Raw genomic sequence first — 26,541 nt, 5'->3', positions numbered from 1 at the left:
GGGAATGGAAAAGGTAGTGCCTTCCCAGTTAAAGCAGTCAGTATGCTAAATTCCCTCTTCAGCTTTTTTATTCAGCCTTTTTAGAAATGTATTTCTTCTTGGCTTCAATTCTAATTAGAACTGTTGTTCAAAGTCCATTTAGAAGGTGTTGATATTGCTGGAAATTAATCAGACACTAGAAGGGCAGGGGAGGACAAAGGAAATTGAGTCTGAACATCAATTGTGGAAAGCTCCCTTGGTCACATGTGGGAAGCAGTTTCCCACGTGTCAGCTATTGTTTGAACTTTTCTTACAGTTTCAAGACTGATCAAAGTCACAGAGAGGTGCTGTCCATTGGAAGGGCAGGGACACAGAGGGTTTGTGACACTTGACACTGCTTGGGGCAGTGTCATAGCTGGAACATACTGCTGAGTGTCACAAGTTTAGTAGACAGTATTACCACCTTCCTTTGCATCTTCTGGGAAAGAAAGTCAGTATGGGTCAAGTGATCTGAATCCCACTTAGGTAATTGTTTCCAGTTGGTAGGTTGTTGGGCAGTTCCTGGTTTAGACTGCACATATGCTTCAGCATTGCTTTTTGGAAACACCAGTCTCTCTCTGTATAGATGATGCATTCCCACAGCAGATGTAGAAATTAGGATTGTGCCTGAGGACACCCTTGCATTTCAGAAATTGGAGAAGGTGGCAGCTGTATTATCTTCCCACACAGCATGTGTCTGTGGAGCTTAATCATATTCCTACAACTTCCTTGGGGTCATCACACTCTTTCTTACTGCAACCTCTTGTGGGTCAGCCACCTCCAAAGGACAGAAGAGATGAGCAAAGCAGTGGCTAGCCCATTTTATCCTGTCTTCCTAAGGAAGTACAGTAGTGTCTGGGCATTCCACACCTGTACTTTCAAGAGATTGAAGGCAAGAGTGAAAAACTTGCCCTTCCCTTCACTCTGGGCTGCTCTTGGCCTGTGTTGTGCTGGTTACCTTCCTTTTAAAATAGGTAGCACCCCTCTGTGGTCAACAGTGTTCTAGTCAAGGAGCTCAGCTTTGTGGTAGCAAAAGGGGGGAGGAAGGAGTCCCATATTGTGCTTTAATGCCAGCTGTTTTGTTACCAGAGAGGACCACAACTGCAAGTTGAGCCCCTGTTAAAGTTAGGCTGCAGAATGGCTTGCAAGTCTCAAAAGCCACATGAGAACACTGTATCTTTATGGCCATAAATCTTTTCCATTACACCCTGGCATGCTAGTTTTATGTTGTGGGACCAAAAATTAGGGCAGGTGCTACAGGCAACAAATGCAGAGAGCAGAAGTTGTTCTGCCTGCTTTTGGAAGGATCCCTTAAGTAGATACTTGGATTAAGATACCAGTCACAGTAGTTAAAAAAGAGAGTTGGGTGCTCTGAGTTACTTTCTGGATAAGCCTAAAGTAAGTTCCTGCTTTGAACATGCATTTGAAAAATGCTGGCTTGGGGAAAGGGAAGAGGGAGGAGTTGACCTATGAGGAGCAGGCTGCCTGAGAAGGAGTAGTACTATTGCTGCAACCTGCAGAGAGACCAGAAGCTGGTGACAGTAACAGTTTGACTTTAAACCTGCTCTGGTGCACATTTTTAGTTCTGAAATAGTGATTGTACTTCTGTGGAAAACACCTGTGGTAACTACATCTCACTTGTCTAGCTGCACCGATGTTAGTGGTTCAGCAGGGGTGAATCAGCTCCCCTTATTGTGTTGTAACTCTCTTAAAACTAAAAGCCTTCTGCTTTATTTTTTGCTTCCCTTCACCAGGGACCGAACCACCACAGTTGTGAATGTGGAAGGGGATGCCCTGGGAGCGGGCATCCTTAATTACCTGAATGAGAAAGACAAGAAAGAGAGAGAGCAAGAGCTGAAGGAAGTCACCGTAGAAGCAGTTGCTAACAGCAAGTCTGAAGCAGAAACGTCACCTTTGGTAACCCACAAAAACCCAGTCTCCAACACAAGCAGCACAGCAGACCCTGAATCCAAGGAATCAGTATTGTGAACTCGAGGCTGCTCATCGAGACCAGTCCTAGAGGTGGCCCAGGGACTTGTCGACGCACCCAGACGTTTGCAGTACAACCAGGGGCTGGATGGCTCTTGGAAGTGCTCAGTTCCAGTCTGTTTTGAAATATGCTGGCCTGGGGAAGGGGAGGGAGGTGGGGTGGGCAGAGAAGGGGTGTTGAGAAGGAAGCACTCGCTTTATAATAGTATTTTGATAGTTTATGTGTGTGCATGTGTACATGTTGCACATGCACAGTTGTGTACATGTACGTGAGAACTGCCATTGAGGCTTCTGGTGTAACAAGACTTCCATTAGTGAAGGCTCAGATGGTTGAAGATGGGGAGGTAGACAAACCCAGTATGTGCTTATTGTAGGGAAAAATTTTTGCTGCTGTTTGAATGGAGAAGCAGTCTAGAAACTCCAGAGTGGGTGAAAATGTTGCTTAAATTTGTTTTGTAGTGTGGAAACATTTACCCACCATTATAGCCATGATATGAAGCAACATTTTTCTCCCACTCCCCTTCCTCTCATGTTCTCCAATCCATTAAAAATATTGAATACGTCCTTAAAACTAGCTGGTTTCCATTTTTAATTTTCTTTTGTTTCATGCCTAAATTAATAGCTTATAGAGACTTGTTTAATTCTCCCACTGCATTGCAGCTCATAGTAGTTTTCCTGCCTTTTGGTGAGTAACTCCCAAACTGTGGCACCAAACAGAGGAGATCTTTGTACAGAGCAAGGATTGGTTTCCTCCTTTCTTCTAATCAAGCTGTTAAGGAAAAAATCCAGAGGAAGAACAAAGTTTGTTAAAGTAATCCCTTTGGGCTGAAAAAAATGTAGTCTGTTCCAGTGTTAGTATGTCTTAAAGAGGCTTGCCTGTGACAACATCCATAAATCCAGAAGTCCCTTCCCTTCATGAAAACCCACGTGATCCTATGCTAGCACACTACGTCCTGCTCATGTTTATTTTATGGGTCAATCCAAACAACTTTAGTCATACTCTCTTCCAGCAAAATTGAATAGGGGAGGAAAAATTCTGAACGCACATCATGTGGAAACTGATGACAGGCAAGTCTGAGTCTTGGCTTGAAAGGGGAAGAGAAGAGGCAAGCTTACAATCCCAATAATCTCTGTGTGGGAGATGGCTACCTGTTTCTGCCATAAATGTTCTTCTGGCAGCAGTTTACTTTTAGTAATTCTGGGTGGTGCTGGCCAGGGTAATGCTTTAATGGTAGATGGTAACCTTTGCTTGAAGCTCAGCCAAATGCTTCTGGATTCTTACTCCTTTTTGCCTTTACAGTATCCTTCCTGAATTTGCATCCCAAACCTGAATGAAGTCTGGCAAACTCATTACAACGATCCTGTTGGTTTATCTTGGCTTTTTGGATGCTAATAGTTAAAAAAACATTATGACTACACATGCCAAGATTTGCCTGGACTTGTGATATTTTCCCTTGGCTATTTCAATGCAAGAGATTGCATATGGTTTATCTCCACACTATTAACTCAGCAATATGTATGCACACTTAGCTTTGATATCAAAAACTGCTAAAGTCTCCCTTTTTCTTTCTCCTCTCTTACTTCAGAGAAATCTATCTTGCAGAAAGAGCAGCACTAGGAAGAGGCAACTCCACTTGCATAGCAGCAGCTGCCTTCCCTTGCAAAGCATCCCTCCTGGTAAAGGGACACGATGAAATTTGCAGAAAGACGCTCAGAGTGAGATGTGCCCAGCCCTGAGGGAGAGCGCAGTGAGTGTGTCATGACTGGCTGGTTAATCATGTGAGCTGGGCCATGCAGGCAATCCAAGTAGGAAAGGATTAGTCAGCCCACTGGGAAACTGCAGGTGGAGTTTCTTTTTAACCAATTTATTTGTAACCATGTCCACAAAATTTGGTCATTCCTTGGCTCATCTCCAAAATAGAAGGAGACAAACACAATTCTGTAGGGATGTCTTTTGCCCAGATCAACTTTGCATTTCTTCCTGTTAGAATCATCCCAACTCGTTTCAACTCAGGAAACCAAAAGCATATTTTTAAGTCTCTCTTTGAAATATTTGAATGCAGCAGAACCCCAAATACTTTGATTTTAAAATAGTATAAGGGTGCCTCAAGAAAGCTGAAAAACTGATGTGTCCCCTGTTGGCTGAGTTCTGTGGTTGCATTTTATTCCTCATCAGACATTCAGCTCCTGTGCTTTTGTGAGACCCCCTGAGTACTGTGTACACTTCTGGTGTTTCCAACATAAGAAGGACATGGAGCTGTTGGAGCAAGTCCAGAGGATGGCCACGAAGAGGATGGGAACACATCCACTGCAAACACAGGCTGACAGAATTGGGGCTGTTCAGCCCAGAGAAGAGAACAGTATCTAAAGGGGACCTACAGGGAAGCCAGAGAGGGGCTTTGTCAGGAACTGTAGTGGTAGGACAAGGACCAATGGATACGAATTGAAAGAGATGAAATCTGTTGAGATACTGGAACAGGTTGCCCAGGGAGATTGTGGATGCCCCAGCCCTGACAGTGTTCAAAGCCAGGCTGGATAAGGCCTTAAGTAACCTCTTCTAGTGGGAGGTGTCCCTGCACGTGTCAGGGGGGTTGGGACTGGATGATCTTTCTTTCCAACACCTTAACATTCTGTGGTTCTATGATGCTCTCCCACACTGTGATACATGCAGCTAGGATCAGGACATGAGGGCAGCACTCAAAGGACAACTCATGAAGCATCACAGCACCATTTCAGAGAAGAATGCATCTTAATTTCTTTTCACCTTGAAGCTGTTGTTGCCCACAGGTAAAAGTACTGCCTGGGCAAACCCAAAGGTTGGTTTTTGTTGCAAGCATCTTGCCATTGCCATACAATCCTTCTTCCCTATGGTGCTACAGCTGGAGTGTGCCTCATCCTTGTAGCAGTGTGCCATAGGCTGTGGCACATTGTTCCTGACAGGGGCTCCCAGGAAATGGAAAACTAAAGCAAATATCCCAGTATTAGTATGAAGCAGAAGCTTCAGAATGCCTCCCTGAATGCCTCTCCCAACCCCCACTAGTGGATTGCCATGTTTTGCATTGATGTGAATTTCTAATCCCATGTAGAGCTTGTAGAGCAGTTGGATTTAAGGAGGTCAAATCATTCTTATAGCAGGAATTTAATTAAGGAAATCTGACATTCCTTCTCTTGGAAACAGATATCATAGGACTTATATGAACCATGAGTGTTCAGCTCTTAACCTGCCAGAAATCTGTGATCTTACAGAAGACCTACTTTAGACTTAAAAATGTGCCAGTTCTTTTGTTGTTTGTGCAGAACAAGAGGGCTCTGTGGAAGCAGGAGTGCTGGGTAACTACTGCTTGTCAGAACATCTTGGTCATTTTATCATTTGTGTTAGAATTTACTTTTCTTGTTTTTCTGTGATATTTCCATTCTTCATGATAGCCATGATGCATTCTACAACTCTCTACCTGGATTGTTTTCTTAAGGCAGGAATATGAAAGATCCAGTATTGCACCCTCTGAGATTGTAAAAAAACATGATACATTCCAACAACTGCCACTGTAATTATGTGGGTCCTGGTGGTAAGCCTGGTAAGATAGAAGACTTGCCATTTGCTCTAAGTGACAAGAGTCTTCAGGTAAGGGCACTGGGAGAAAAATGAAAGGGCAATTGAGGGATGTGTGTTTGAGATGTTGTTCTTGACCTGCAGTGTAATGTGTTACACTGGGAGCTTCCTGTTCCAGGAGGCTGTGAGCTGAGGAGGTGCTCAGGAGCCTTGCAGCCAGGACTACCTGCTCTGCTTTGCTCTCACCCAGGTACTCCACAAATCTGGTGCCAGTGTGGTACTTAACTCCAGTGTCTCTTGACTGGACATACATTTCCGTTCTCCTGACTGTAAATTGGAAACCTTTAGTCAGTTGCATTTTTTTAAAGAGGAATAAATTCCATGTAGAAAACACTACTTTCTACTTGATTTTATGATTTTTTTGTTGTTGTTGTTTATGGGTTGGTTTTTTTTGCCCCAGAAGGTACAAGTTCTCTCCTTGGGTTATGTCTTACCCTCAAGTGCAGGAATTGCTATTTGAGAGAAAGATATGAAAATTACATGGTGTATTTCTTGGAGTGTCCTGTGCAAGGCCAGGAGTTGACTCGATCCTCATGGGTCCCTTCCAACTCAGTGGATTCTGATTCTATGAAATACTGAAGAGTCTGCAAACCTTTTTTCAGTGAAGTTTATTTGATTGTTTTGCACCATCTTTTATTTCTTCTCTAGGATTGACTGTTCATGCTTTATTTATCACAGCATGATCTCATCCTGTTTCCTGGAATACCCTATATTCTTTTTATGTTTCAGTGGCTCAGGAATAAATGGGAGACTGGTCAGTTTTGAGGGCTTCAGTTTGCATTCTGCCTTGCTCCTGTCCTGAGCTCAGCAGAGGTTTGTGAGCCTTGGTAATTCAGAGTTGCTCTGAGAGTGCAGAGCAGTATCTGTCTCTCACACTGAGAAGTTGCTTGTTCTGTGCTGTGAGATGTGGCTGTAGATGCCTGAAAAACTGTAGTGAGCAGTGGAAGGTGCCAGGACTACTGCTTCTAGGATATTTTCAGTAAAGGTGTTGTATTCCTTAGAGCTCAGCTCATGCTGAGTCTTGGTGTTGGTAATTGCAAAGGCCTTTGAACCCTTCTGGGGGTGTCTCTTGCAATTGGGATAGTTTTAGTGTTGAGAAAGGACTGGAGCAAATCCCAGGCTTCCCCTGCCAGGATGCGACAAACGGGATCCTTTGGGACACAACGGGATGTTGTGTCCTCTGAATGTAACAGAGATGTGGAACTGGCCAGAGTACCACATCAGTTGGTGAAAGAACCTCTACTTTGTCTTTTCTGGGCAGCCCTGAGGAGGCAATGGCCCTGAGCTGGAGATGGTGAGAGATTAGTGGGGAGGTGTGAGGGGGAGATTTCCTGGTGCTTCCTCTGTTTCCATACTCTGCTGTGGCTGGTGCCAGATATGGACATGACCCAGTGTCACCATTCCTGTTCTCCTGTGGTTCCTTCTTTGCAGCAAGAGCAACAAAATCTGAGGTGTTTAGGCAGTTCCTCTTTCAGTCAAGTCAAAGTCCCTGTCATCTCTGTGACTCACCCAGCCATATGTTGTAGGTTGTGTCCTCAAGAGCTTACAAAAGGGACATACCCACCAAGTCTTCTGCAAAGATTTGCAGCTTTGGTCAACGCTCTGGGCTAAATCTTCACTCTGGTCCTCTGCTAGCACAGTGCATTTCTGCAGCCACTGTAAAGCATCATCCCATTTAAAACTAATTTTTAATTCCTGACCCTCCCACAGGCAGTGAGCAGTGGGCCTCAGGTACAAAGTCAAAAGACTAAAAGATAAACTCTCACCCAAGAAAAATTGTCACATCTTTACTGATTTTAACAGAGCCCTGGCAGTTCATAATTACAGAGCTGCCTGTCATGACTGATCTGGTGACAGATGAACAGCACAGAATAGGCAGGTTGCATAAGTCCTATACCTTTGCTTCCTTTTCTGCAAATTACATTTACAGATATTTACATGTCTCTCACGCCATAGTGTGAAAGATGGTGAGGTGCAATATTTGGAAAGCACTCTTAAAACACAGAGCAGTAAATCTTGACTGATAATGAATTTTAAAAAATCTGAAAGTAATCAAATAATCAAAGTATGCAGAGTTGCATTGTGCTAGAGGAGGAATGACTGATGGAAAGGACATCAGGTGGATGCATTTGCTGGGCTAATTCAAGGGGAGCAGGGGAGCTGGTGTCAGTGTGAGCTGCAGTTCAGAAAAGTGGTGTGACTTAGTCAAAGACAACACAGTGCCCTCTTCTATCTGCCTCCTTCCATCTCCCCCTGACATGCCATGAAAGCTTAGGCTCAGGTAAATTAACAGACATCACCATGAATTCAACATCTAAATTGGGAGTCTTGACAGTTTAGTTCCTGACTAGTTTCAGTGGGAGAGCTTTTCAACTCAAAAGAACAAGTTATCTGTTGTTAGTATGGGTGACAAAGGTGAAGAAAAATGTCTGAAAGGCTGCAGGGACACCATCACAGAAGACAGGGTAAGCAAGAGGATAAAGAAGCATCTTTTCCTTGGCATTTTGATAGGGATAGGGTCAAAGAAGGTTGCAGGCATTTGTCTGGCGTGTAGCAGAGACAACACAAATCCCTGCCTGCTGCTTGGGTGGGATCTGCAGGGAGAGGCAGGAGTGCTGCTGTTTCTGAAATGCAGCAGGGCAGCATGCAGAGGGCCAGCATAGAACTCTAATAAGCTGCTGCTGGCTGCTGGCCATGACCAGAGAACAGCAGTACAGTTCTGGATCAGGGATTGACCCACATTCCTCCTTGCAGGATAGCTAGGACAAATGCCCCTCAGATAAATGCATGGGAGACCATTATTCTCAGAAGACAAAGACCAACTTGTTATCTATGGGAGCATAGTGATGAAAGCCATGCTCACTTGCTGCCTCAGTTTCTGGCAGGAGGGAAAAGGGTTTGACAAATGATCTGAAACTTTTTCCAGACTTTGGGCAACACATTGAGACAGTTGCCCCTGAATATTTTAACTCTGACAATAAGTGATCAAGGGCTTCTTTTGGCTCCCATAAGTCTTCACATTTGACCACTATCTTGGGAAGTTAATGTTAACACAGAATTCTGTGCATGGGGTCTTTACAGACATTTGTGACCAGCAGGCATCAGTTCACAGCTGCACAAGTGAATGAACACAGAAAAAGGTGAAAGAACTCTCCCTTGAATCATATGAAGAGTTGTCAAGCTGGCTAGGAGCAGACTCTTGAGTCCCAAAGCCAAGTTCATTGTTAGCTAACAACTATCACCTCCTTAAGAAAATCCACATCTGAGGGTTTATAAGTATATTTGATTTTGTACAGAGATTTTAATAGAAGAGGAAAAAAAATCTTTTGTTCAAGAGTTCAAGAGTAAGTATGGTTGCTTACCGAATTATATCTCAGTGTCAGCAGATGTATCATCCTTAACAGTTATGAAATCTCATTTGGATTTAACCTCAGATCTTGGTGCCAGCAGGAGGTGAGAACTGTGGACATTTCAGCAGGCCAACAGCTTTTATGTAAAATCCTGCTCATGAAACATTTAAACTTGTCTCCCAAGGCCATGGATGTTGCTTGCAAGGCAAGCAGGGCTACCAACAGGAACTAGCATGAGGAAATAGATTTTGAGCCAACTCTGTTGAAATGCAGTTACGGGTGTGGTTTTAAGCCACAGAGACCAAGAAATTTGGTATTAGATGTTCCTTGGGATAGCTTTCACTTGCTCCTTCTGGTAAAACAACACTGAGAAAGTAATGCTCTTCTTGCCAAGCATGTATTTAGTAATTGAAACTAAACTGCATATGGCATGTGCGTGCCTCTTAATTGCAGTTACATGTTGCAGAAGGAAATTACTAAAGGAACTCTTCTCTCAAGGAATTGTTTACACGTCTGAATCCCTGAGAATACATTCCCACAGAAAGAGTTGTGCTTAACCATAAAAAATACTCCAGATATTAACTGATTTGGATTGCAGCTTTTTTAAGAGCCAGAAGGAATGCTGGTGTCAGTAAAGGACAGGCCATGGCCTTCACTGATGTGCATTGATGTAATTTCCTGAGCTTTCTGTGGTTTCTGGATTTCTAGGGTGATAGCTCTGTAGCAGCATAAAGGAATGGGCTGGGCCTTTTAAGACTATCATGATCGACAGAACAGCAGTAAAGCAATGTTTTTAAAACTTCTTGTCTGTAACTAAAGGCATTTTACATGCTCAGAGTATTCTTATGATGTGGTGCCTCTAATAAAAAAAAAAGTTTTCCTAGTGGTTAGTGTTGATGCAGAAGGAAACTTCCTCATGTTTTGTTCAGTTTGCCTCCTCTGTATCCCTCCTGCAGAGTCTGTTGTGCTCCTTGGAGTCTGCCCAGATCCCAGCAGGATCAGACTCCTATGGTACATAGATCAAACTTAAAGATATTCTGGCCCCATGTGAGGACATGCACTGTTTCCTATCCTGTTAGGAGGGGACAAAGACATGCTTGTAGAGCTTTGGAGAGCATCTGGACTGAGCAAATCCTGCTTCTCTAAGGCAATACCTTAATGACATTTTACACTTATTTAGTCAAATAATCACTACCACCTTGGCCCTGCCTTTGCTGCCTCCCTGCTCTGCTCCACAACAGATGCTCTGTTGACTTGTCTTTTCAGAAGGCCATTGTGGGGATGATGTATTTGTCATCCATGAGAATTCCATTATTTTAAGAACACAATCTTATTTAGACTTCATCAGCAACTATCCTGGCTGCACTCTTTTAAGGTTGTATGGGATGGAGACCATGTGTAGCACTGCAAATGGCTGAGCAAACCTCTGCTCCTGAACTGCTTCTTGGTTACAGCAAACCAAGGCTGACTCACTCACACTTTGTGAGGGTGAAGACTGACTAGATTTTGATTAATCCCACAGATTCAGGGATAGCAGGACCACCCCTGCACATGAGGAGTCCCCTTCTGCCTTATTATCCTTAAAGGTGCCTTGTCCTGGTTCCCTTCAGGACAAATTCCAAATTGCTGTTTGGCTTTCAAATATGCACCAAAGCTGAAAGACTCCATTATCCCTGGAGACAGGAGGGAGAATGTGATGTCCTGGTGTGAGACAAGGAAAATGGTTTTCTTTTCTTTATCCTGTGAGCTCTCTGGCAGCATTCCTGAAGTGTGTACGTGTGTGTGTGTGTGTGTGTGTGTGCTTTTATTTCTACCTGAACACAAATTGCTCTAATTAGGAGGGAGGATTATTGTATTTTTATATGCTAAACCATTTGATTAATTACTTTAATAAAAAGAAAGATGAACTCTGAAATTCACTGCCATCCACTCCAGTGCAATCCAGTATCACTGATACAAATGTATCTGCCTTCAGGTTAAAACCTTGTGCTTAGAGTAACCACTCCATTGAGGAAGTGTTTGTGCCATGTGGGTGTGTTGATCCCTGTGCACAGCAGCAGCTGTTCCTCCTTCAAAGCTGTGGGTTTCACCCATGTGACTTTATCAGCCTTTCCATTGTCTCCCAAGTACAGATGTATGTGCACATATGCAAAAAAAAGACCATATGGCTGTGTCTGGGGGTGTGTGTGACCCTGGGGCAGATGTTACAGATGTTTGTTTTGTGCTGTAGCCTTTGGAGTAAGAACTCCCTGCCTACCTGGGGAGCAACCAGGCTCATGTTGGGATGGTTTGTTGTATTAGGAGGGTGACACAATGGGATACTCTTTTTTTTCTCTTCTCTCATGGAAATGTATATTTGTTCTCTCTTTGTGTAGCTTCTCAATATGAAATAAAAACCACCCCAGAAAGAAGTCATGTTTCTGTCTTTGGTTGGAGAAAACCTGACCTTTTAGTTAGATCAGCCTTGCACATGCAGTGGGACATCCTGCTGGATCAGGCTGTGTCACCTGAGCAAAGACTCCTTTGGAAATGCCCCTGGATGAGAATTGTGCAGTTTGATGTTTGGTTCCATGTTGGAATCTGTAAATCAAAGGTCACTCTGAATTTTTCAGAGAGAAATCAGAGCACGGGAATTAAATTAAAGCCTTTGGATAGATGGAAGTATATTAAGCCACTGACACATAAAATAGAGGTATCAGTTTGTTTAAAAATCAGCAAATGAGTAAGAATGTGTTTTAAGTGCTTTAACAAGTTAAAGTCTTAGATACCAGTGTAAAAGTGCAAGCTCTAGTGAAAGTTAAAAAACACAGTCCTAGATACTAGTATTGAAAACAAGTTTCCGTAAAGGCTCTAGGAATATAGTTTTAGACATAATAAAACTATAGTAAAAATATTACTTACATTTTTTAAGTACAACAAGATAGATCATATGTGTAGTTTATACATAAACTGGCATGCTAAAAAACTAAAATTCTAATAAGAAGAAATAGTTCAGATTTGTATTTCTAGCTTATTGGGTAATTTGTGTGTAAAAATCTGTGCATTGAGGAAAGACACTTGCTCTTGCTTTCTGGCTTCTCTTCTCACCACCATCATCATCACCCGAAGAAAATAGGAGCTGCAGCAGCAACATGGGCCCTCCAGGGCCTCGACAAGAGCAGCTTCTACTTCTAGTTGGGACGTCACTTCTATTTAAGACTCTTTACCAAAAACTTTTAGTGGACTGACAGACTTTAACTCTTGTGACTCTTTGCCTTTCAAAACTGATGTGCCTTTACAATAAACAACTAATAACTGCTTGGCTCTTTTAAAGAAAACAAACAACCCAACAATTCCACTTTGCCAGACCCTGCCCTTTGTTGGCATGCTGGTGTCACTAATTGTCAGCATTTAACCCTTTCCCCACTGCCATTTCTCCAAGCCCTCTGCACAGGTACTGGGTTCTAAAGGGTCTTTGGGAGAGCCTGGAGTAGCAGTTAAGCAGTGGTGGGGTAGAAGGGCTGGCAGATGAACCTGCTGCTCTTCTGCCAAGCCAACTGACTGTTCCTTGGAGAAGGATTGGGGAGTGGGAGTAATCAGGAAATGCTTTTCAATAGGCAGCCAAGCTGCTAAGTTCAGGGTAGTTTTAGATTTGCCACACAGCCACAAGCAGTAGGCTGGTCTCAGAATTGAGAGCCTGGGTCTGCCATCTATGTGGGTTTGATACAGTTTTTCTGTTACAAGTTTATATATCTCCAAAGGGTGGAGTCTGTCCTGAGATGCACACACATCACAAATCCAGTGAAAAACATCGACTATGCAAGTGTAGGTCAGTTAGTTTCAAGCATTAAATTCCTGGAACAAATAAGCAATGGGGAAATGTTTGCAAGAATCTCAAACACCAAAAGAAAGAAGCATAATTTGAAGGACCTTACAATTTACAACTTAAAAATTGTAACTGGTGTTATGTCCTGGAATGTGAATCCTACAAAAGCATCAAAGTGGCAGTTTCCAAAAAGCTCGTCTGACTTCATGGTTGTGTCTTTGGCTTCTCACTTCCTAGCTGAACCCCTGAGAAGATACTGGAGGAGTGCTATGGCAGGGAGACATCCTCTGGGACCAGAGTCTGGAGCCATTCCCATGTCAGCTTTATATATGGGTTTTCTGAAATCTTCTGGGGTGGTTGTGATTTGCCATTTGAAACCTGTGAAGCTTTGTGAGACTCGTGGAAAAGGTGGAATGACTGCTTGTCTTTAATGAGAGCTGAGCTAAGCCTTAGACTGAGTCTCAGCTGCCTCCAGCCAGACATTATTAGCACTTGTTAGGCATTATTATGGAAAAAGTGATAGTTTCCTATAATATTTCAACAAAGAGATAAAAGTTGGGTAAGTTCTAATTAAAGTTTAATGGTTTTATTCTGGTTTTCTACCACCATCTACAAATCGGGCCACCTGCTTTATAACTTGTTTTGTTAGGTTTTTTTGGGGGAGTTGTTTGTTTGTTTGTTTGTTTTTGTTTTGGTGGTTTTGTTGGTTTTTTTGGGGTGGTTTTTTTTTTAAGAGAAAAAAAGCATTTTTGGGAAAATGCTCATCACTTCTTCTAAGCTCTAGGTAGGCAACACACATTTCTCTCATTCTCATGAAAAGCATTTAAAAGTAAATTTATTACAAAAGCTACTGCTATTGTTCTAACTTAATATTTGCAGAGGAAATGCAATTATAGCCAATGAGCAGTCCTTTTTTTTAATCCCCAGTTTTTCTGATTAAGGTAGATAGAATTATAGGGAAGGGTTTTGTGAGTTAACCAGAAGACAATACTATTTGTTCTGCCCTGAAATGGTTTGATTCACACACGTTGTATGGTTCAGGTGCACTAACTGGTCACCTTTAAAATGTGACTGTTGAAAGTCAGATCTCTGCTATGTCCCCATTATGAGGATTGAAGTATCTTTGAACCATTGTAGGAGATCTTACAGAAGGGGAATATGATATTTATTTAGATTTTAAGCTCATTGTAGCCACCTGCACTGGTTCTCTTACAGATTTCATTCACTCTCAAGGAACAAGTTTGGTCCAGCCCCAATCACTTGTCAAGGGATGATGCCTGTGAATTCTTCACTAAACCTCCCAGTTTTGGGGCAGTTGTTTAATGATCTTTAACAATCAGTAGTGGTTTTGTGATGATCCTTTGCTGCAATCTCTCTTCCTGCCTGGCTGCAAGGGAGGGGAATGGGAGATGTCTATCCTCATGCTGTCAGAGAGGAGCTGTGTGTCCTGTGATCTTAGCAATGGCTCCAATTACCCGCCCCAATTTTTTTTTCTGGTGTCATTTGTTATGAATTCAAAGCCATTCTTAGCCCCCCAGCTCTGCTATTTCTTCTGGCACTTACAAATACAAATTTTTATTTGTACTAATCACAATATTTCTTTTACAAATCTCTGTGTTGATGACTGGTTCCTGCAGATGCCAGCTCTGGTTTTGAAGAGCCTCTTGGTTCTGGCCAGGAGAACATACAAATAACAGAGGGTCAAGACATCCCAGCAATTGGAATTAAAAAGAAGTTGTTCACATTTCCCCACTGAATGCAAAAGTAAAATATCACATTTAATAAGTAAACTTGATTCAAATTATTCAGTGCCCATTGTAATTCAGATTGATGAGAAGTTGCCAGTACTCCTTGACTGCTTAGCTCCTATTTCTTTCACAGCAATTTCACAGCAAATCCTCAAAGGCAAAGCATCTGAACCACACCAGCTCCATCCTATTCACCACCTTTTCTCCACGGCACCTGTCCCTGATCTGCAGCTGTGTGAGTGTTTGAGGGGGCCTGGCTAGAGGGAAGGAGGTGCTGTGAGGGAATGCAAACCCCTGCCTTTGTGGCTACATCTGCTATCGCTGGTGGGCTGGCCGGGCTGTGTTCGTGGTGTGATGGGCACATCGTGTGGCCAGAAAGGAGAAGTGCAGTTTCTGTTTGACCTTTTCCCTGAGCTAAATCGCTCAGTCCAGCTGTGCAAACAAGTGGTAAAAGGATTCAAATTGCCCAGCTGCTAGCACAGGACAACACACCCAACTCTGCACTTCTGTGCTGACGCTAAAATACTTGTCACTCCAGTTTTCCCTTTGTTCTTCCTTAATCCTGCCTTACATATTTCATTTGTCAGCTGCCACGAGTGTGCTTAAGTTGTATTTTCACGTGGTTCTCCAAAGTCAGGAAGAAAAAGCAGCAGCTAGATTTCTTAGGAAATATCCTGTAATAGTGCAGTGATGATCAAGGGAGCAATGGGAAGTGTGTAGGCTTCAGGCCAGTCTTCTCATGGCTTTATAAAGAAGCTAAAGCAACATGGCTGAGCTTGAACCTCCTTATGCAGGCATTACCAGAGCAGCTGTCCAGCTGAATGACTGGATTCCTTGGGAGCTTACCGTAATTCCAGCACCATAAGTAGCTGATTAGTGACTTCAAATATCAGAACTGAGAAAATCTGCAGGCCTTACCTGGAGAAGAAGGTCTGAGAAAATGGAAAAGTGCAGGGCTGAAATTCACAGCAACATGAGAAAAATTGAGAATCTGGGAAACAGAGGCTGGAAAGAATTAATCTAGATAAGAATAATTATCTGCACTTACAGTGGTGGGAAACTGTAGGTGAAGGAGCAGGATCAGGAAGTTATGGGCAGTCAGAAGCAGGAGTGCTGTGTTGTGGATAAGGTAGATCCTGTTCCAGGGTGTGTAACCAGGATCACAGCCTGCAGCACCACACCAGTTCTGCCTAAGTACAGCCAAGCCCATGCTGGAGCTTTGGATCAGTGACCTTCAAAGAAATGTGGCCCCAAGAATGAGAATCAAGATGAGAACAAAGAGAATGGTCCAAGATGTGGAAATCCTGACCTCTGGGGAAAGGAAAAGGGTTGTTAGCCTTGAGAAGAGAAGGAAAATCACTGCAAACACCTTTCAGAGAAGGGCTGGGCAGACCAAACAGAGTCCTGAGCAGTTTGTACAAAGACTAATTAATATTGTTATCAGTCAGGGAACAGGTAGGTTAGGTCCAAGCCCTGCATTTGCTGACGTCCCATCCATCCCAAACATTTGCATTGCGAGAGTGAAATTTGATGCTGAAGATAGTGCAGATGCTAGGCAAGAACATATGGTGCACCTCCAGGCTTCAGGTTTCATCCCAGAGAGGACTGTCTGGCTTGTAGCATGAAACCCTTCAGGGCAGAAAGAAGTAACAAACTGATGTGCCAAAGACACTGGATAGCTGCAGGTCACTGCAGTTAGGGGCATATTAAAACTCTGTATACATACAGCTGGTGTTCATGATGGATCCAGTTCTGTGCAAAAAAACATGCATATTCTCACCAAAAAGGTAACTTGTCATATATCATAAGTACACTGCTTTCAAATCTGCTCATCACAAGGAAGCTCTAGTTCATGTCATAGATATGGAGATTACTGCTGAATTGTTGCATCCACAGGTCCAGAGAAATCCATTGTCTTTGCTGGAAAAACCCAAGTTTGAAAGAATTCTGAGGTCTCAAATCAGCAAGAAAATATCCTTGTTATTCTTTGCCAGTCTTGAGTGACTTTGGGGGGAGTTTGGCTGGGCTGACTCTGTATTATAGATCAAATAAGCCAATTTCTCTTCAGCAAAGTTCCTAACAAATATGGCCAGATGCCAACAGAAAAAAAATCGGTATTGTCCCCCTGAATTTCTCAAATAACCTCTCCTTTAGATCACCAGCCGATTCCCCCCTTGTTTATTGACACCCACGCAGCCCAAGCCCAAGGGGAGGGGAAAGGTTTTTCGTTGCTTTGGCTGCTCCTGCAGACATCCTGGCACTTGTTTGATGGGGGTGGAACAGGACACAGACCTTTCCTGCCGGGGCCGAGGCTGCAGCCGGGTGCTATTCAGCTCCCAGAACAATGCCTGGCAGCTCCCGAGTAATTTAAGCCGGCTAAAAAAAGCCCAGCCTGGGGATGAATCATGACCCATCCGTGTTTGCTTCCGCCTTTCCACTCAGGGGCCTGAAATCAGCACGGCCTCCACTGGCAGGCAAGCGGCTCCCTGGAGAAGGAGCAATAAACAACATTTTAAAGGGATTTTCTTCCACAAGGGCTTTGCCTGTGTGAATTCCAAGAAAAAGCCAACTCTAGAAAGTGTGCATCCGGGGCAGAGGGATATGCAGCCTGCTGGATAACTTGCTGTAACATTCATCAAAGAAACCCGAAATTCAGAAATCTTGCAAAGGAACAGAAATGATCCTGAATTTTTCCTGGCTGTGAGTTCTTCTGAGAGCATCCACTGTGTTCTACTGCAGCATTACAGCTCCACTTCTCAAAGCAGTCCTGGGAAAGATATTCCCACTGTGTTTCTCTAGGGAGGAAAAGCAAAAGGCCCTCCAGGATGTAAATGGGGCCGGCTCCACTGGGTGCAGGAGGATAAACCCAGTTCACAGCCACTGGGAACCTGGACCATAACACTGGGATGGCAGAGCTGGAGCAGGACCAAGGAGCGTGGTCAGGACCAAAGCAGTGGCCAGGGACCTGGGATGCCTGTGCTGTTCCCCTCACCCTAATGCCAAAATGATAAGCAAACCCAGGATGTCTCTTTGGTCCCTCCTGGACTGAAGCTGGGAACAATATTGTTCATAAAGCATTTTATCAGACCCTTGACCTCTAGAAAATCTTGCATTACCTAAGAAATAATCTCCATACACAAAAGCCAGAATCAGCCAATGGACAGCAACAAGGAAAAATGTTTGTATTTCTGTATGATACAGGCACTTGCCAGGATATGTCCACTCCAGCCACCAAGGAAGGGTCTGGCCCGGTCAAATCCCAGAGCAGCTGCTTTAAAGCACGGCTTGGGGATCTTCCAGAAAGCTGCCCCGAGGGCAGGGCACGGCCGGCATCCCACAGGGATCACCCTTGGGGCGGTCCTGCACCGGCACCGCATCCCGCAGCCGTGCCTGGAGGACAGCGGGATCCCCTGGCCAGGGCTCGCGCAGGCCAATTTCAGTGGGTTTGCCGCGCGGTAACGCTGTCAGGGGCACAAGGAAACACCCTGTTGTTGACACAAGCTCCTGACGGGCGTTTGGGGTCGCTCCCGGCGCACAGCGGGACCCGGGCCGGGCGTGAGGGGCCGGCGGGGGAGGGGGCGGGGCCTGGGCGGGTCAGGGGGCGGGGCCGGCGCCGGCCCCCGCCCTTCTCTCTCTGGGGTCAGCGCCGGCCGCGGGGCGGGGCCACCTCCAACTCCGTTCCTATTGGCCGCCGGGCGGCGGGGGCGCGCGCGCTGACGCAGCGGGCGCTGCCATTGGCTGCCGGCGCGGAGGGGGCGGGGCGGGGCCGGCGCTCGGTGAGTTTGGGCCGGGGCGCGGCGTGAGGGGGTCCCGGGGGGGAGCCCGGGGGTCCCGGGCCGCGTTCCCTTTGGCACCCCGGGCTGCGGCGCCTCCTCGGCCTCTTTGCCTTTAGTTCTTGTCTTTTTGGTTAATTGCCGTTTTTTTGCAGCGGCGGACAGGCAGGCAGAAAGCGGGCAAGGAGAGGAGCAGAAAATAGCAGCCCTCAGGTCCCGCAGGCCTGAGGGGCGAGAGCGGTGTGGGTTTGTCCCCAAAACAACCTCGGAAATGCTCCCCCGCCAAAGCGGAGTTGGCGGGAGACGGAAATTCCATCAGCATCCGCTGCGCTCACGGCATTCCATAGTCCAAGCGATCCCCAGGGGCGGTGGGAGCCGCTCCGTGGACAGAGCCCTCCTTGTCCGCCCCCTTTGTGCAGCCCTGGCCGCAGGTCCCTCTGGCGGCGTGAAAAAACTCAGGGATCGCTTTTCAGGAGAGATCCCTGCGGACCTTCCCTTTGAAATGAATGAAGCGGCCCCACTGTGTCCCCGTTATCTAGAAATACGGCCGCGGGTATCTGTGTCTGTGAGACAATTGGGGGCTTGGGTGTAGCTGGGAGTCTGGGCTGCTTTCCCGTGCTTTTGAGGCCAGTGGAAAGTTTCCACAGTGCCGAAAGCTGTGCTCGTACATCCCTCCTCAGTCCTGCCCGAGGATTTGGGATTGCTTCTTCCCGTCGTCAGGGTTAATCTGGATGCGTCGCTGCCACTGGCAACCTGATCTCTGAATTTTTTTGGGCTTGTTGGAAAATGGTGAGAAAGCTTCTTTGCTAGACGCTCGTGTAGCTGGGAGTTGCTCTTAGTGGCAGTAGTGTTCGCACTTTGTTGTTAAATATGACTTTTTGCCCGAATGTTCTGTGTGTGGGAAGTGTGTGACATCTCCGTCTCGTTTGTGTCCGGGTGTGGTTTGAATATCCAGCTCCCTCTGAAGTTAATTGAAATCAGCTGCCTGAATTAGAGACTTTGGAAAATGCAGCGAGATCTCTGGTGTCCCTTTAAATACCCTTACAAATCCTGCAGTAAGCAGATTTACTCTCACTCCTGTGTATTGGCAGGTTTCCTGGTTTCTCTTTAGCATCCAATTAGCTTCTGGAGATTTAATGAACCTGTGAACCAGCACTTGCTCTTTTTTAAAAGACCAATGGCAGTGTAGAAATGTAAATCACTGCATGCTGCCTTCATAAGATAACAAATGATCTTAAGTTCAGAATATTTGCCCTCCTCCACACAGTGAGGAAAGTAACAGATGGGTCATGACCTCTAAAGCTTTATTTTATGTTGCTTAACACATGGTTTTCAGATTTAAGGTCGAACTTTGATGTTTTCTACAGTTGTTTTTACTGGGCCGACACCTGACTCAAACCACCAAATCTGGTGGAGGTAACGATGTTCAAATCCCTTTGAATTTAACGTGGCATCTTAAAAATAAAGCTGTCCTGAGCTCGGCTTCTGGTTACAGCATATTCACTTTTAAACTTTAGAGACTGCTTTGATGCCTTGTTAATTTCTTTTCTTTCTTTTCTCTATATTTTCTTTCTTACATATATATATATATTTAAGTCAGATAACAAGGATAAGTTTATTGATTACATTTTTTGCAGCAACCCCACCTCTTTGTGTGGAAATACAACCTTTCTGAGGGCAGGAGAGAGCAGTGCAACCCCTTTCAGATGCGGGATGTGCGTAGGGTTGGCTTTGGTACCAGTTTAAGGGGTGTGTTTGGGGTGCAGCTGGGCTGGGGGAGCCCGGGCTGTGCTCGTCCCCGCTGCTGCTCTGGGATTTGGGCTCCCCTGGAGTTGCTGGAGGAGGCTGTATTGGGTCTCCTTCATTTGGCTCATGGCTTGTCCTGCTGCAGCTCCTCACTCCAGCCCAGTCAGTGCAAGTATGTCCATTAATTTCCCAAAGAGTGAATTTCATGAATTGAGGTAGAAGCTACAGAGCTGAGCACCAGGTTTGAGTTTTACAGCCTCCTACCTCCTCCTCTAACTTTTTATAGCTGTTTCTTGCTTCTGAGCGGCTTCCACTTCAAGGTTTTGGGTTTGTATCTTTGAAAAACTCCCAGCTTTCCACCCTAACAGCCTTCAGGGCTCAGCCACACCAGGAGGTGCTTCATGTCCTAAATAGTGCACTCGTTCGGGCCCAGTGACATGGTGCACAAAGTTGTTGGTGACATTGGCCACCAGTGCAGGACTCCGGTGCCTGGTATGAAGCCCAGGTTTGTTCTTGGCATGGCCAGGGCTGGAATGAGATTTTCCCTGTGTGTCACATCCTCAGAAGCAGAAAATGCTGCTGAGATGTGAGGGTTTGCTCTTTCCACTGTCCCACCTGACGTACCAAGGTGCTCCTTTATGAATTTTTGGGTCTCACCCAGATCATGCTTAAGCTCTCTGCTATTGGGCAAACCCATTTTCTTGGCTTGGAGACACGGGGGATGCTGAGATGCCATTGCTGTGCGCTGTGTATTCCAGAGAGCCCGAGGCTCAGCATCGTCCCGTGGAAGCAGCTCTGTCCGGATGGCCGTGGATGTGGGAAAATCGCCTTCTGAGGAGTCGCTGAGCAGGAAGGCCGAGGGCGATGGGACGTGGGACAGCGCAGACACGGAGACGGACTTCCCAGAGCTGGCAGGGAGCCTGCACCGGCTTCTGGGGACAGAGGAAGCCACGCCCAGCCTGCAAGGGACCGAGGGCGTGGCAGTGAGCAGACACGGTCACACGGCCACTGGTGTCACCCAGGGAGACTCAAGCTGCCACACGGAAGCGTCTTCAGCATCTGCACCCAGATTTCCCAGAGCAAGAGCAGGGAAAGGGGTGTTGGTGGATAGAGCTGCTGATGGTGGCCCTGTGCCTTGTCGAGTTGGCCACTGGTTCCTCTCTTCAAAAGAACAGCAGGTGAGAGCATTTGCACCTGCAGGTCTTGCTGTACCACAGGAAGGTCCCAGGAGAGGTGGGGACTTGTTTGTCAGGGCTGTCCCAGCAAGGGCTTTCCATTTCTCCCAGCCAGAGTGTGCTCACCCCAGCCCAGGCTAAAACGTGTGGTGGGGAAGGGCTTTGGCTCCAATGCCCAAGCTCTTACTTCCATTTCCATGTTGCCAGTGCAGAGCTGGGATCTTGCTCAGGGCAGTGCTCTTTAAATAAGCCTCTTGCTGCCAAATGACTCGTGCAGCTTCCCAAGCCCTTGAGATGCCTTTCCTTAAAAACAAGCCCTGCTCTGAGCAGCTGCAGGCCATCCCACAGATGGAACAGAGTTCCACATCCAGCCTCAGCTCATAGCAGGTCCAAGGTAGGGCTTTTGTCTCCATATCCCAGCACAAAGCAGCTTTTTGTCTGGATGCTGTGCTTCATTTCATGCTCGTCTCTCTCTCCCTTTCTTTTTCCATCCATCCTTGAGCAGGTGAAGGCATTGGGCTGTTGGGACCCGGTGTCCAGCCCTCCCAGCCAGCGCAGTTCTGCCGGGGAGAACATCCTTGCCGGCAGCCGCCACGATGCCCGTGTTGGCCGTCGGAGACAAAGTCTGGGAGCTCCGTCCCCGTGTCCTTCCACCCCAGAGCTCCTGCGACCCCAAACCCCGCCCAGCCCCGGGAGCGCCCCGCGGAGCCGCTCCGTGCTGAGCCTCTCCGCTCTGTCCTCAGAAGGAAACGGCCCCTCCGAGGAGCCGTCCGGGAGCTTGCCTGCCAGCACGGGTGTCCCTTCTTCTGCGGCCACCGCGGCTGCCCAGGACCTGTGCTGCCGAGGGGGAGCGGCAGGCAGGGCCCTGCAGCGGCGGGAGCCCCCGGGCCCTCTGCTTGATTACCGCAGCACCGTGGGGCGCATCCGGGAGATCTCCTCCTACCAGGCCGATTACTGGGCCTGTGCCATTCCGGATTCACTGCCCCCATCTCCGGACCGCAGCTCACCCCACTGGAACCCCAACAAGGAGTACGAGGACTTGCTGGACTATGCTTACCCGCTGAAGCCGAGGTACAGGCTGGGAAGGATGCCAGAGCCTTTCCTCAACGATTCGGGAATCGGTCTGGACAGCTTTTCTACTTCTCCTGAGGGCGTGTCCAGGTCCACCAGCATCTACGGCCGAGCTGGGCAGACTTGGGGAAGCAGAGAAAATGGACTTTGGGAGTTTGTGGCCTCTGCAGAGAGATTCTCCACCCCAAGGCCTGGAAAAAGAGTCTGCTCAGGAGCTGGTACTTACTGTGATCCTTTACCTATTGCCAAAGCATCATTTGCAAGGAGTGCTTCCTCTCATCCTTCCAGAGGTTTTGCTAGGGATGTAAGGGTGGAATCATCTGGGCCAAGCTCACCTGGGCGCCCTGCAGCCGATGGGAGAAGCTGGGATATCAGAGGAAGCCCCTGCCCCAACTACACAGGGCAGGTTAAAAGCACCAGTAGGTTTTTACCCACCACAGGAGTGCTCCCCCTGAGGAAGGAGTGGGAGGGCGATGAAGAATTTCTTTCGCTGCCTCCAAGACTGCAGGAGCTGGAAAGGTTGGCTCAGTTTTTGTCCAATCTTTCCTTTACTATAAGGCCTGGGCATGACCACCATAACTTTCCACATCACAGCAGCAGCAAGCAGCCCCTTTCATCCAGGATGGCTCCTTTTGGAGAAGTGAGAGGCAGGGATGACAGAGGGAATAGTGAGGATTATGCTGGGCTGTGGCAACACCACAGCTCCCAAAAGCCCAGCAGAGACAACATGGAATCATATGGCTGGATCCATAGGGATCCTCCCCAGGGGATTTGTCTACAAACTGGTCTCAGGGACACATTGGATGGGATGTGCCTAAATGAACCACGGGTCAAGGGGCATCCAAAGAAGAGCCAGCAGAGCGAGTCCCTTATCCAGTGTGTTAAGGTAGGCTGAGACCAGAAATAATGTTTATTCTGGGAAGATCTTGCATAAAATGTGCCTGTCTTTACAGCACGATTAATTAAAGCTTTCTGTTCTGCATGATGTGTCCTGCCTGGCAGCTGGTGGTAATTTATGCAGGGGGGCTCACCAGAGCAGATAATTCCTTCTGATGGAGCACGAGCCCATCTTGCTTTCCCCTGGGGCTCAGTGTCACAGGCCAGGCTGGGTGGAGATGTGGCACTCAGCTGGGTCCCCCAGCCCACCCGTCCTGCAGTGCTGCTGCACCAAACAGGAGCTGCAGCAACTCTGAAGGGTTTCCTGATTATTTTGTGGATTATTAAATTTGTCCCAGCACTGTGCTCTCACCCTCCTCTCCATCTTCTTCCCACCCCAGTGCTGGGATGAATTTGGAAACGATGCTAGGCTGTTTGCACAAGAGTGTTATCATGCACATAGCTGCAAACTCATCCCCTCCTCTGGTATGGAAATAACTCTGTTGATTTAAAAGGATCTTCTCTGTATTTGTCATGCCAAACTGCAGTGCCAAGGGAAAGCACTGCTTTATGGCAAACTGCTGGAGTTTGGAGCAGGTCTTGAGCCTGGTTTTAGTGCCAGCAGAGGCCCCTGGGTTTCATGCAGCATCTTACAAAAATAATCCCTTACCGAGACGCTTTAAAAATAAATGAAAGCACTTAATTGAACGAGACAATCCCTTGGGGAAAAGCAACTGCAAATTAACTGTATGGCTCTGGTGAGGAGGAGGAAGACATCTCTTGGGCTGGGAGGTGGTGGAGGCCAGCCTCTTCCTCCAGCCTGGGTGCTACCAGCCTCCAGCACCTCACATTTCATGGTGACCCTCAATTCTTGCCACACAGTGAGTGCTGGAGCTGTTCAGGAGTTTAAGTTAATTTTTGCCTTTTTGCCATTGACCCTTGGTTTCCCAAGCTTAGGGATGTTTGTGTGCTGGGGCTGGAGAGAATGGGGAACAGCTGCTTTCCAAAACACCACTGCCTGACCTTTTCGTGTCTCTGTGCCGTCTCTGTTGAAGAAATAGATCTGTGACCCCTTTTTTATGCTTTGTTGAGCAGATGTTTTGCTGCCAGCTGGAAGAGCTGATCCATTGGCTGTACACCGTGGTGGATGTCACCAGCAGCTGGGTGCCACCCTCGCCGGATGCAGAGAGCGTGTCGGCATCGCTGCACCGCTACCTGGTGGGTGTCACCCCTGCTCTGCCTCCTCCCCTCTCCTGTGCTCCAGGCAGCAGGTGTTGGGAAGCCAGGCATCACAGGAATGGTCCAGGGTGTACTGGGTTTGCAAAGCCAAATTTGGGAGCACCAGGAACCTGCTTGGAAGAAATTGCTCCCTGGGCAGCCTGCCACAGGTGTGTTTCAAAAACCCTTGTAAGAAACACTGCTCTTCTCCTTGCCTTGCCAGGAGTTCAGGAAGGATGTGGCTGACCACCGGAGCTTGACTGAGAGCGTGCTGGAGAGGGGGGAAGCTCTCCTGGACTGCATGGCATCGAATTCACCAGGTGAGGAGGAGCACTTGTGTGGGGCTACTCATGGCCATAGGTGATGCTGGCCAAGGCATCTGGCTCCCAAAATCCCTGGCCCAGCCTGGCCAGCACCACAGCGTACACAGACTGGTTGCTCATGTGATTTAGAAGAAGGGATTTCTAAAGGGTGGGTTGTAACTGCAGTCACCAAAGGGGCTTTAGAGGTAAAGTACTGCATTATGGATGAGCTTTCTTGCACAATTCCAAAGGTTTTCTTTAAGACTATATTTCTGCATCTTCATGATGAACCTGGAGCCTCCTGATTCAGTTCCTACCCCCTGAAAATGCTGCATCACAATGGTGATGGGATGAACAGCACATTATTGATTTTTAACACTTGATTACCTTCCAAAGTCTGCCTGGACTAGCAGAACTGTCAGCTCTGACAGACACTGAATTATCACATTCCTGTCACCTCCATTCAGACGTTTTTGCTTTCCAGCTCTGAAAGACACGCTGGGTCTGATTGCCAAGCAGTCGGAAGAGCTCGAAAGCCAAGCAGAGCACCTGTACACGTCCATCCTGGCTGCTGTGGGCCCCGTGCGGGGCGAGGATGTGGGGCAGGACGAGGGGGGTGCAGCACACGGCTGCTCCCTGGGTAAGCAGGGGCAAACCAGCCTCGCTGCAGTGGGCAGAGAGGGGCGAAGCACAGGAAGAGAAACACTGGAATTAGCAAACACCGAACATCAGGCTCCATTGTTGTTTCTTTGATTCTGTCTGGAAAGCCTGGGAAGGCAGCAGGGAGGCTCAAAATAGATGCCCTGTTGTGTTTAACCATGTCAGGGAAAGAGCAGTGCGGGTGAACCAGCTGATGAAACCCAAGAGCACCGGGGAGCGATGGCAGCTCCGCAGGGACCTGGCAGGCAGGTTCCTGTCACTCAGGGCTGGGGAATGGCAGCAGTCCAGCACAGACACCTGCTCTCCCCAGATCTCTTGCACAGGGAAGATGAGGAAGGAATATGGTTTGGTTTTCTATTTTCTCAGAAACATTCTGGTTGCTGTATAATGGTGGGAAAGGGAAGCCAGTGATTTCAGGTATAATATAGGGACTAGAAAACTTGTCTGCTTATTTCTTGACCATCTGCCTTCAAAGAAAACTGGAGGCAAGTGTTCAGGGGTGACAGCCTCTTAGAAGAGAAAAAGTGTTTTAAGTAGTGTTTGGTTTGCTGTGGTTTTTGAATTGCTGCCTCTATCCAGCCGTACCCTCTACACTGATGAGAGGGGGGAGCAGAGGGAGTAGAGCATGGGGGTTTCTTTGTCAGACTGCAGACAATGCATGACACCAAACACTTCTTATTTCAGGTGCTGCCTCTGTCAGACCTAGGCTGCGTTAACCCATCTCAGAAGGGCTGAGAAGAACTGCAGCAAGCACCAAACCACCTCCATCAACTCTCCAGAGATGCCAAAATCTGTGTCCAGTTGCCCAGGGGGCTGATTTCAGTGTGGGTTTGTGCCATGGTTTGAGAAAGATGTCCCATATAGCAGGTGTGCTGGGATGTCCAGAGCTGTGTAAGGAATGCACAGCTGGCCTTTTCTGGTTTGTTTTTTTAATATAGCTTTCCTTTTTTTATTGAAGTGGGCTGTTCTGTGTTAGCAAAATGTCAGGAACAGAGTTTTTTAACTGAGCAATCCATAGTGTGCTGTGAGCTCGCTAAGTAAAGCTGTGTGATTTTAATAGCCCTGTTCTCATGGTTTGTTTATGCTCGTCAAAAATAGGTGTGAGAAGCCAAGAAATAGCAACTCCTTCTGGTTCTTGGGAGCAAACTGAAGGCCTGTTTATAATTACCACTCCCTGCTGAAGCAGAGCCCATTTAACTT

At 46.8% G+C, this 26,541-nt stretch overlaps 2 protein-coding genes across 4 annotated transcripts in view; both read left to right on the top strand.

Moving 5' to 3' along the window:
• SLC1A4 (solute carrier family 1 member 4) overlaps positions 1–11,378 on the top strand; it is a 33,820-nt gene extending 22,442 nt beyond the window's left edge. The window contains exon 8 of the mRNA XM_079298123.1: positions 1,773–11,378. Coding sequence (XP_079154249.1) covers positions 1,773–2,007 — 235 coding nt within the window. The 3' untranslated portion in view covers positions 2,008–11,378. The remainder of the gene's footprint in view (positions 1–1,772) is intronic.
• Positions 11,379–18,122: 6,744 nt separating this feature from the next.
• Positions 18,123–26,400, top strand: CEP68 (centrosomal protein 68). 3 transcript variants are annotated; one of them, XM_079299321.1, is made up of 7 exons: positions 18,123–18,136; positions 20,798–21,217; positions 21,720–23,171; positions 24,257–24,379; positions 24,603–24,699; positions 25,166–25,321; positions 26,026–26,400. In XM_079299321.1, exons 2-7 carry the CDS (start codon positions 20,843–20,845, stop codon positions 26,055–26,057), a joined length of 2,235 nt encoding a protein of 744 aa, XP_079155447.1. In that variant the 5' UTR covers positions 18,123–18,136; positions 20,798–20,842; the 3' UTR covers positions 26,058–26,400. The 3 variants fall into 3 exon arrangements, with proteins under 3 accessions (XP_079155447.1, XP_079155445.1, XP_079155446.1); XM_079299319.1 differs by lacking the exon at positions 18,123–18,136 and adding an exon at positions 18,296–19,082; XM_079299320.1 differs by lacking the exon at positions 18,123–18,136 and having other exon boundaries at positions 20,712–21,217.
• Positions 26,401–26,541: the final 141 nt, after the last annotated feature.

This window comes from Erithacus rubecula, assembly GCF_903797595.1.
Source record: "Erithacus rubecula genome assembly, chromosome: 2".
Classification (NCBI taxonomy): domain Eukaryota; kingdom Metazoa; phylum Chordata; class Aves; order Passeriformes; family Muscicapidae; genus Erithacus; species Erithacus rubecula.
This window is presented reverse-complemented; position numbering and strand designations above follow the sequence as displayed.

Bases quoted from the DNA above. Each gene is read 5' to 3' on its own strand.
- CEP68 (XM_079299319.1), top strand. The intron at 24,380-24,602 runs GTGGGTGTCACC...TTGCCTTGCCAG, and splicing joins CATCGCTGCACCGCTACCTG to GAGTTCAGGAAGGATGTGGC. The intron at 25,322-26,025 runs GTAAGCAGGGGC...TTCTTATTTCAG, and splicing joins AGCACACGGCTGCTCCCTGG to GTGCTGCCTCTGTCAGACCT.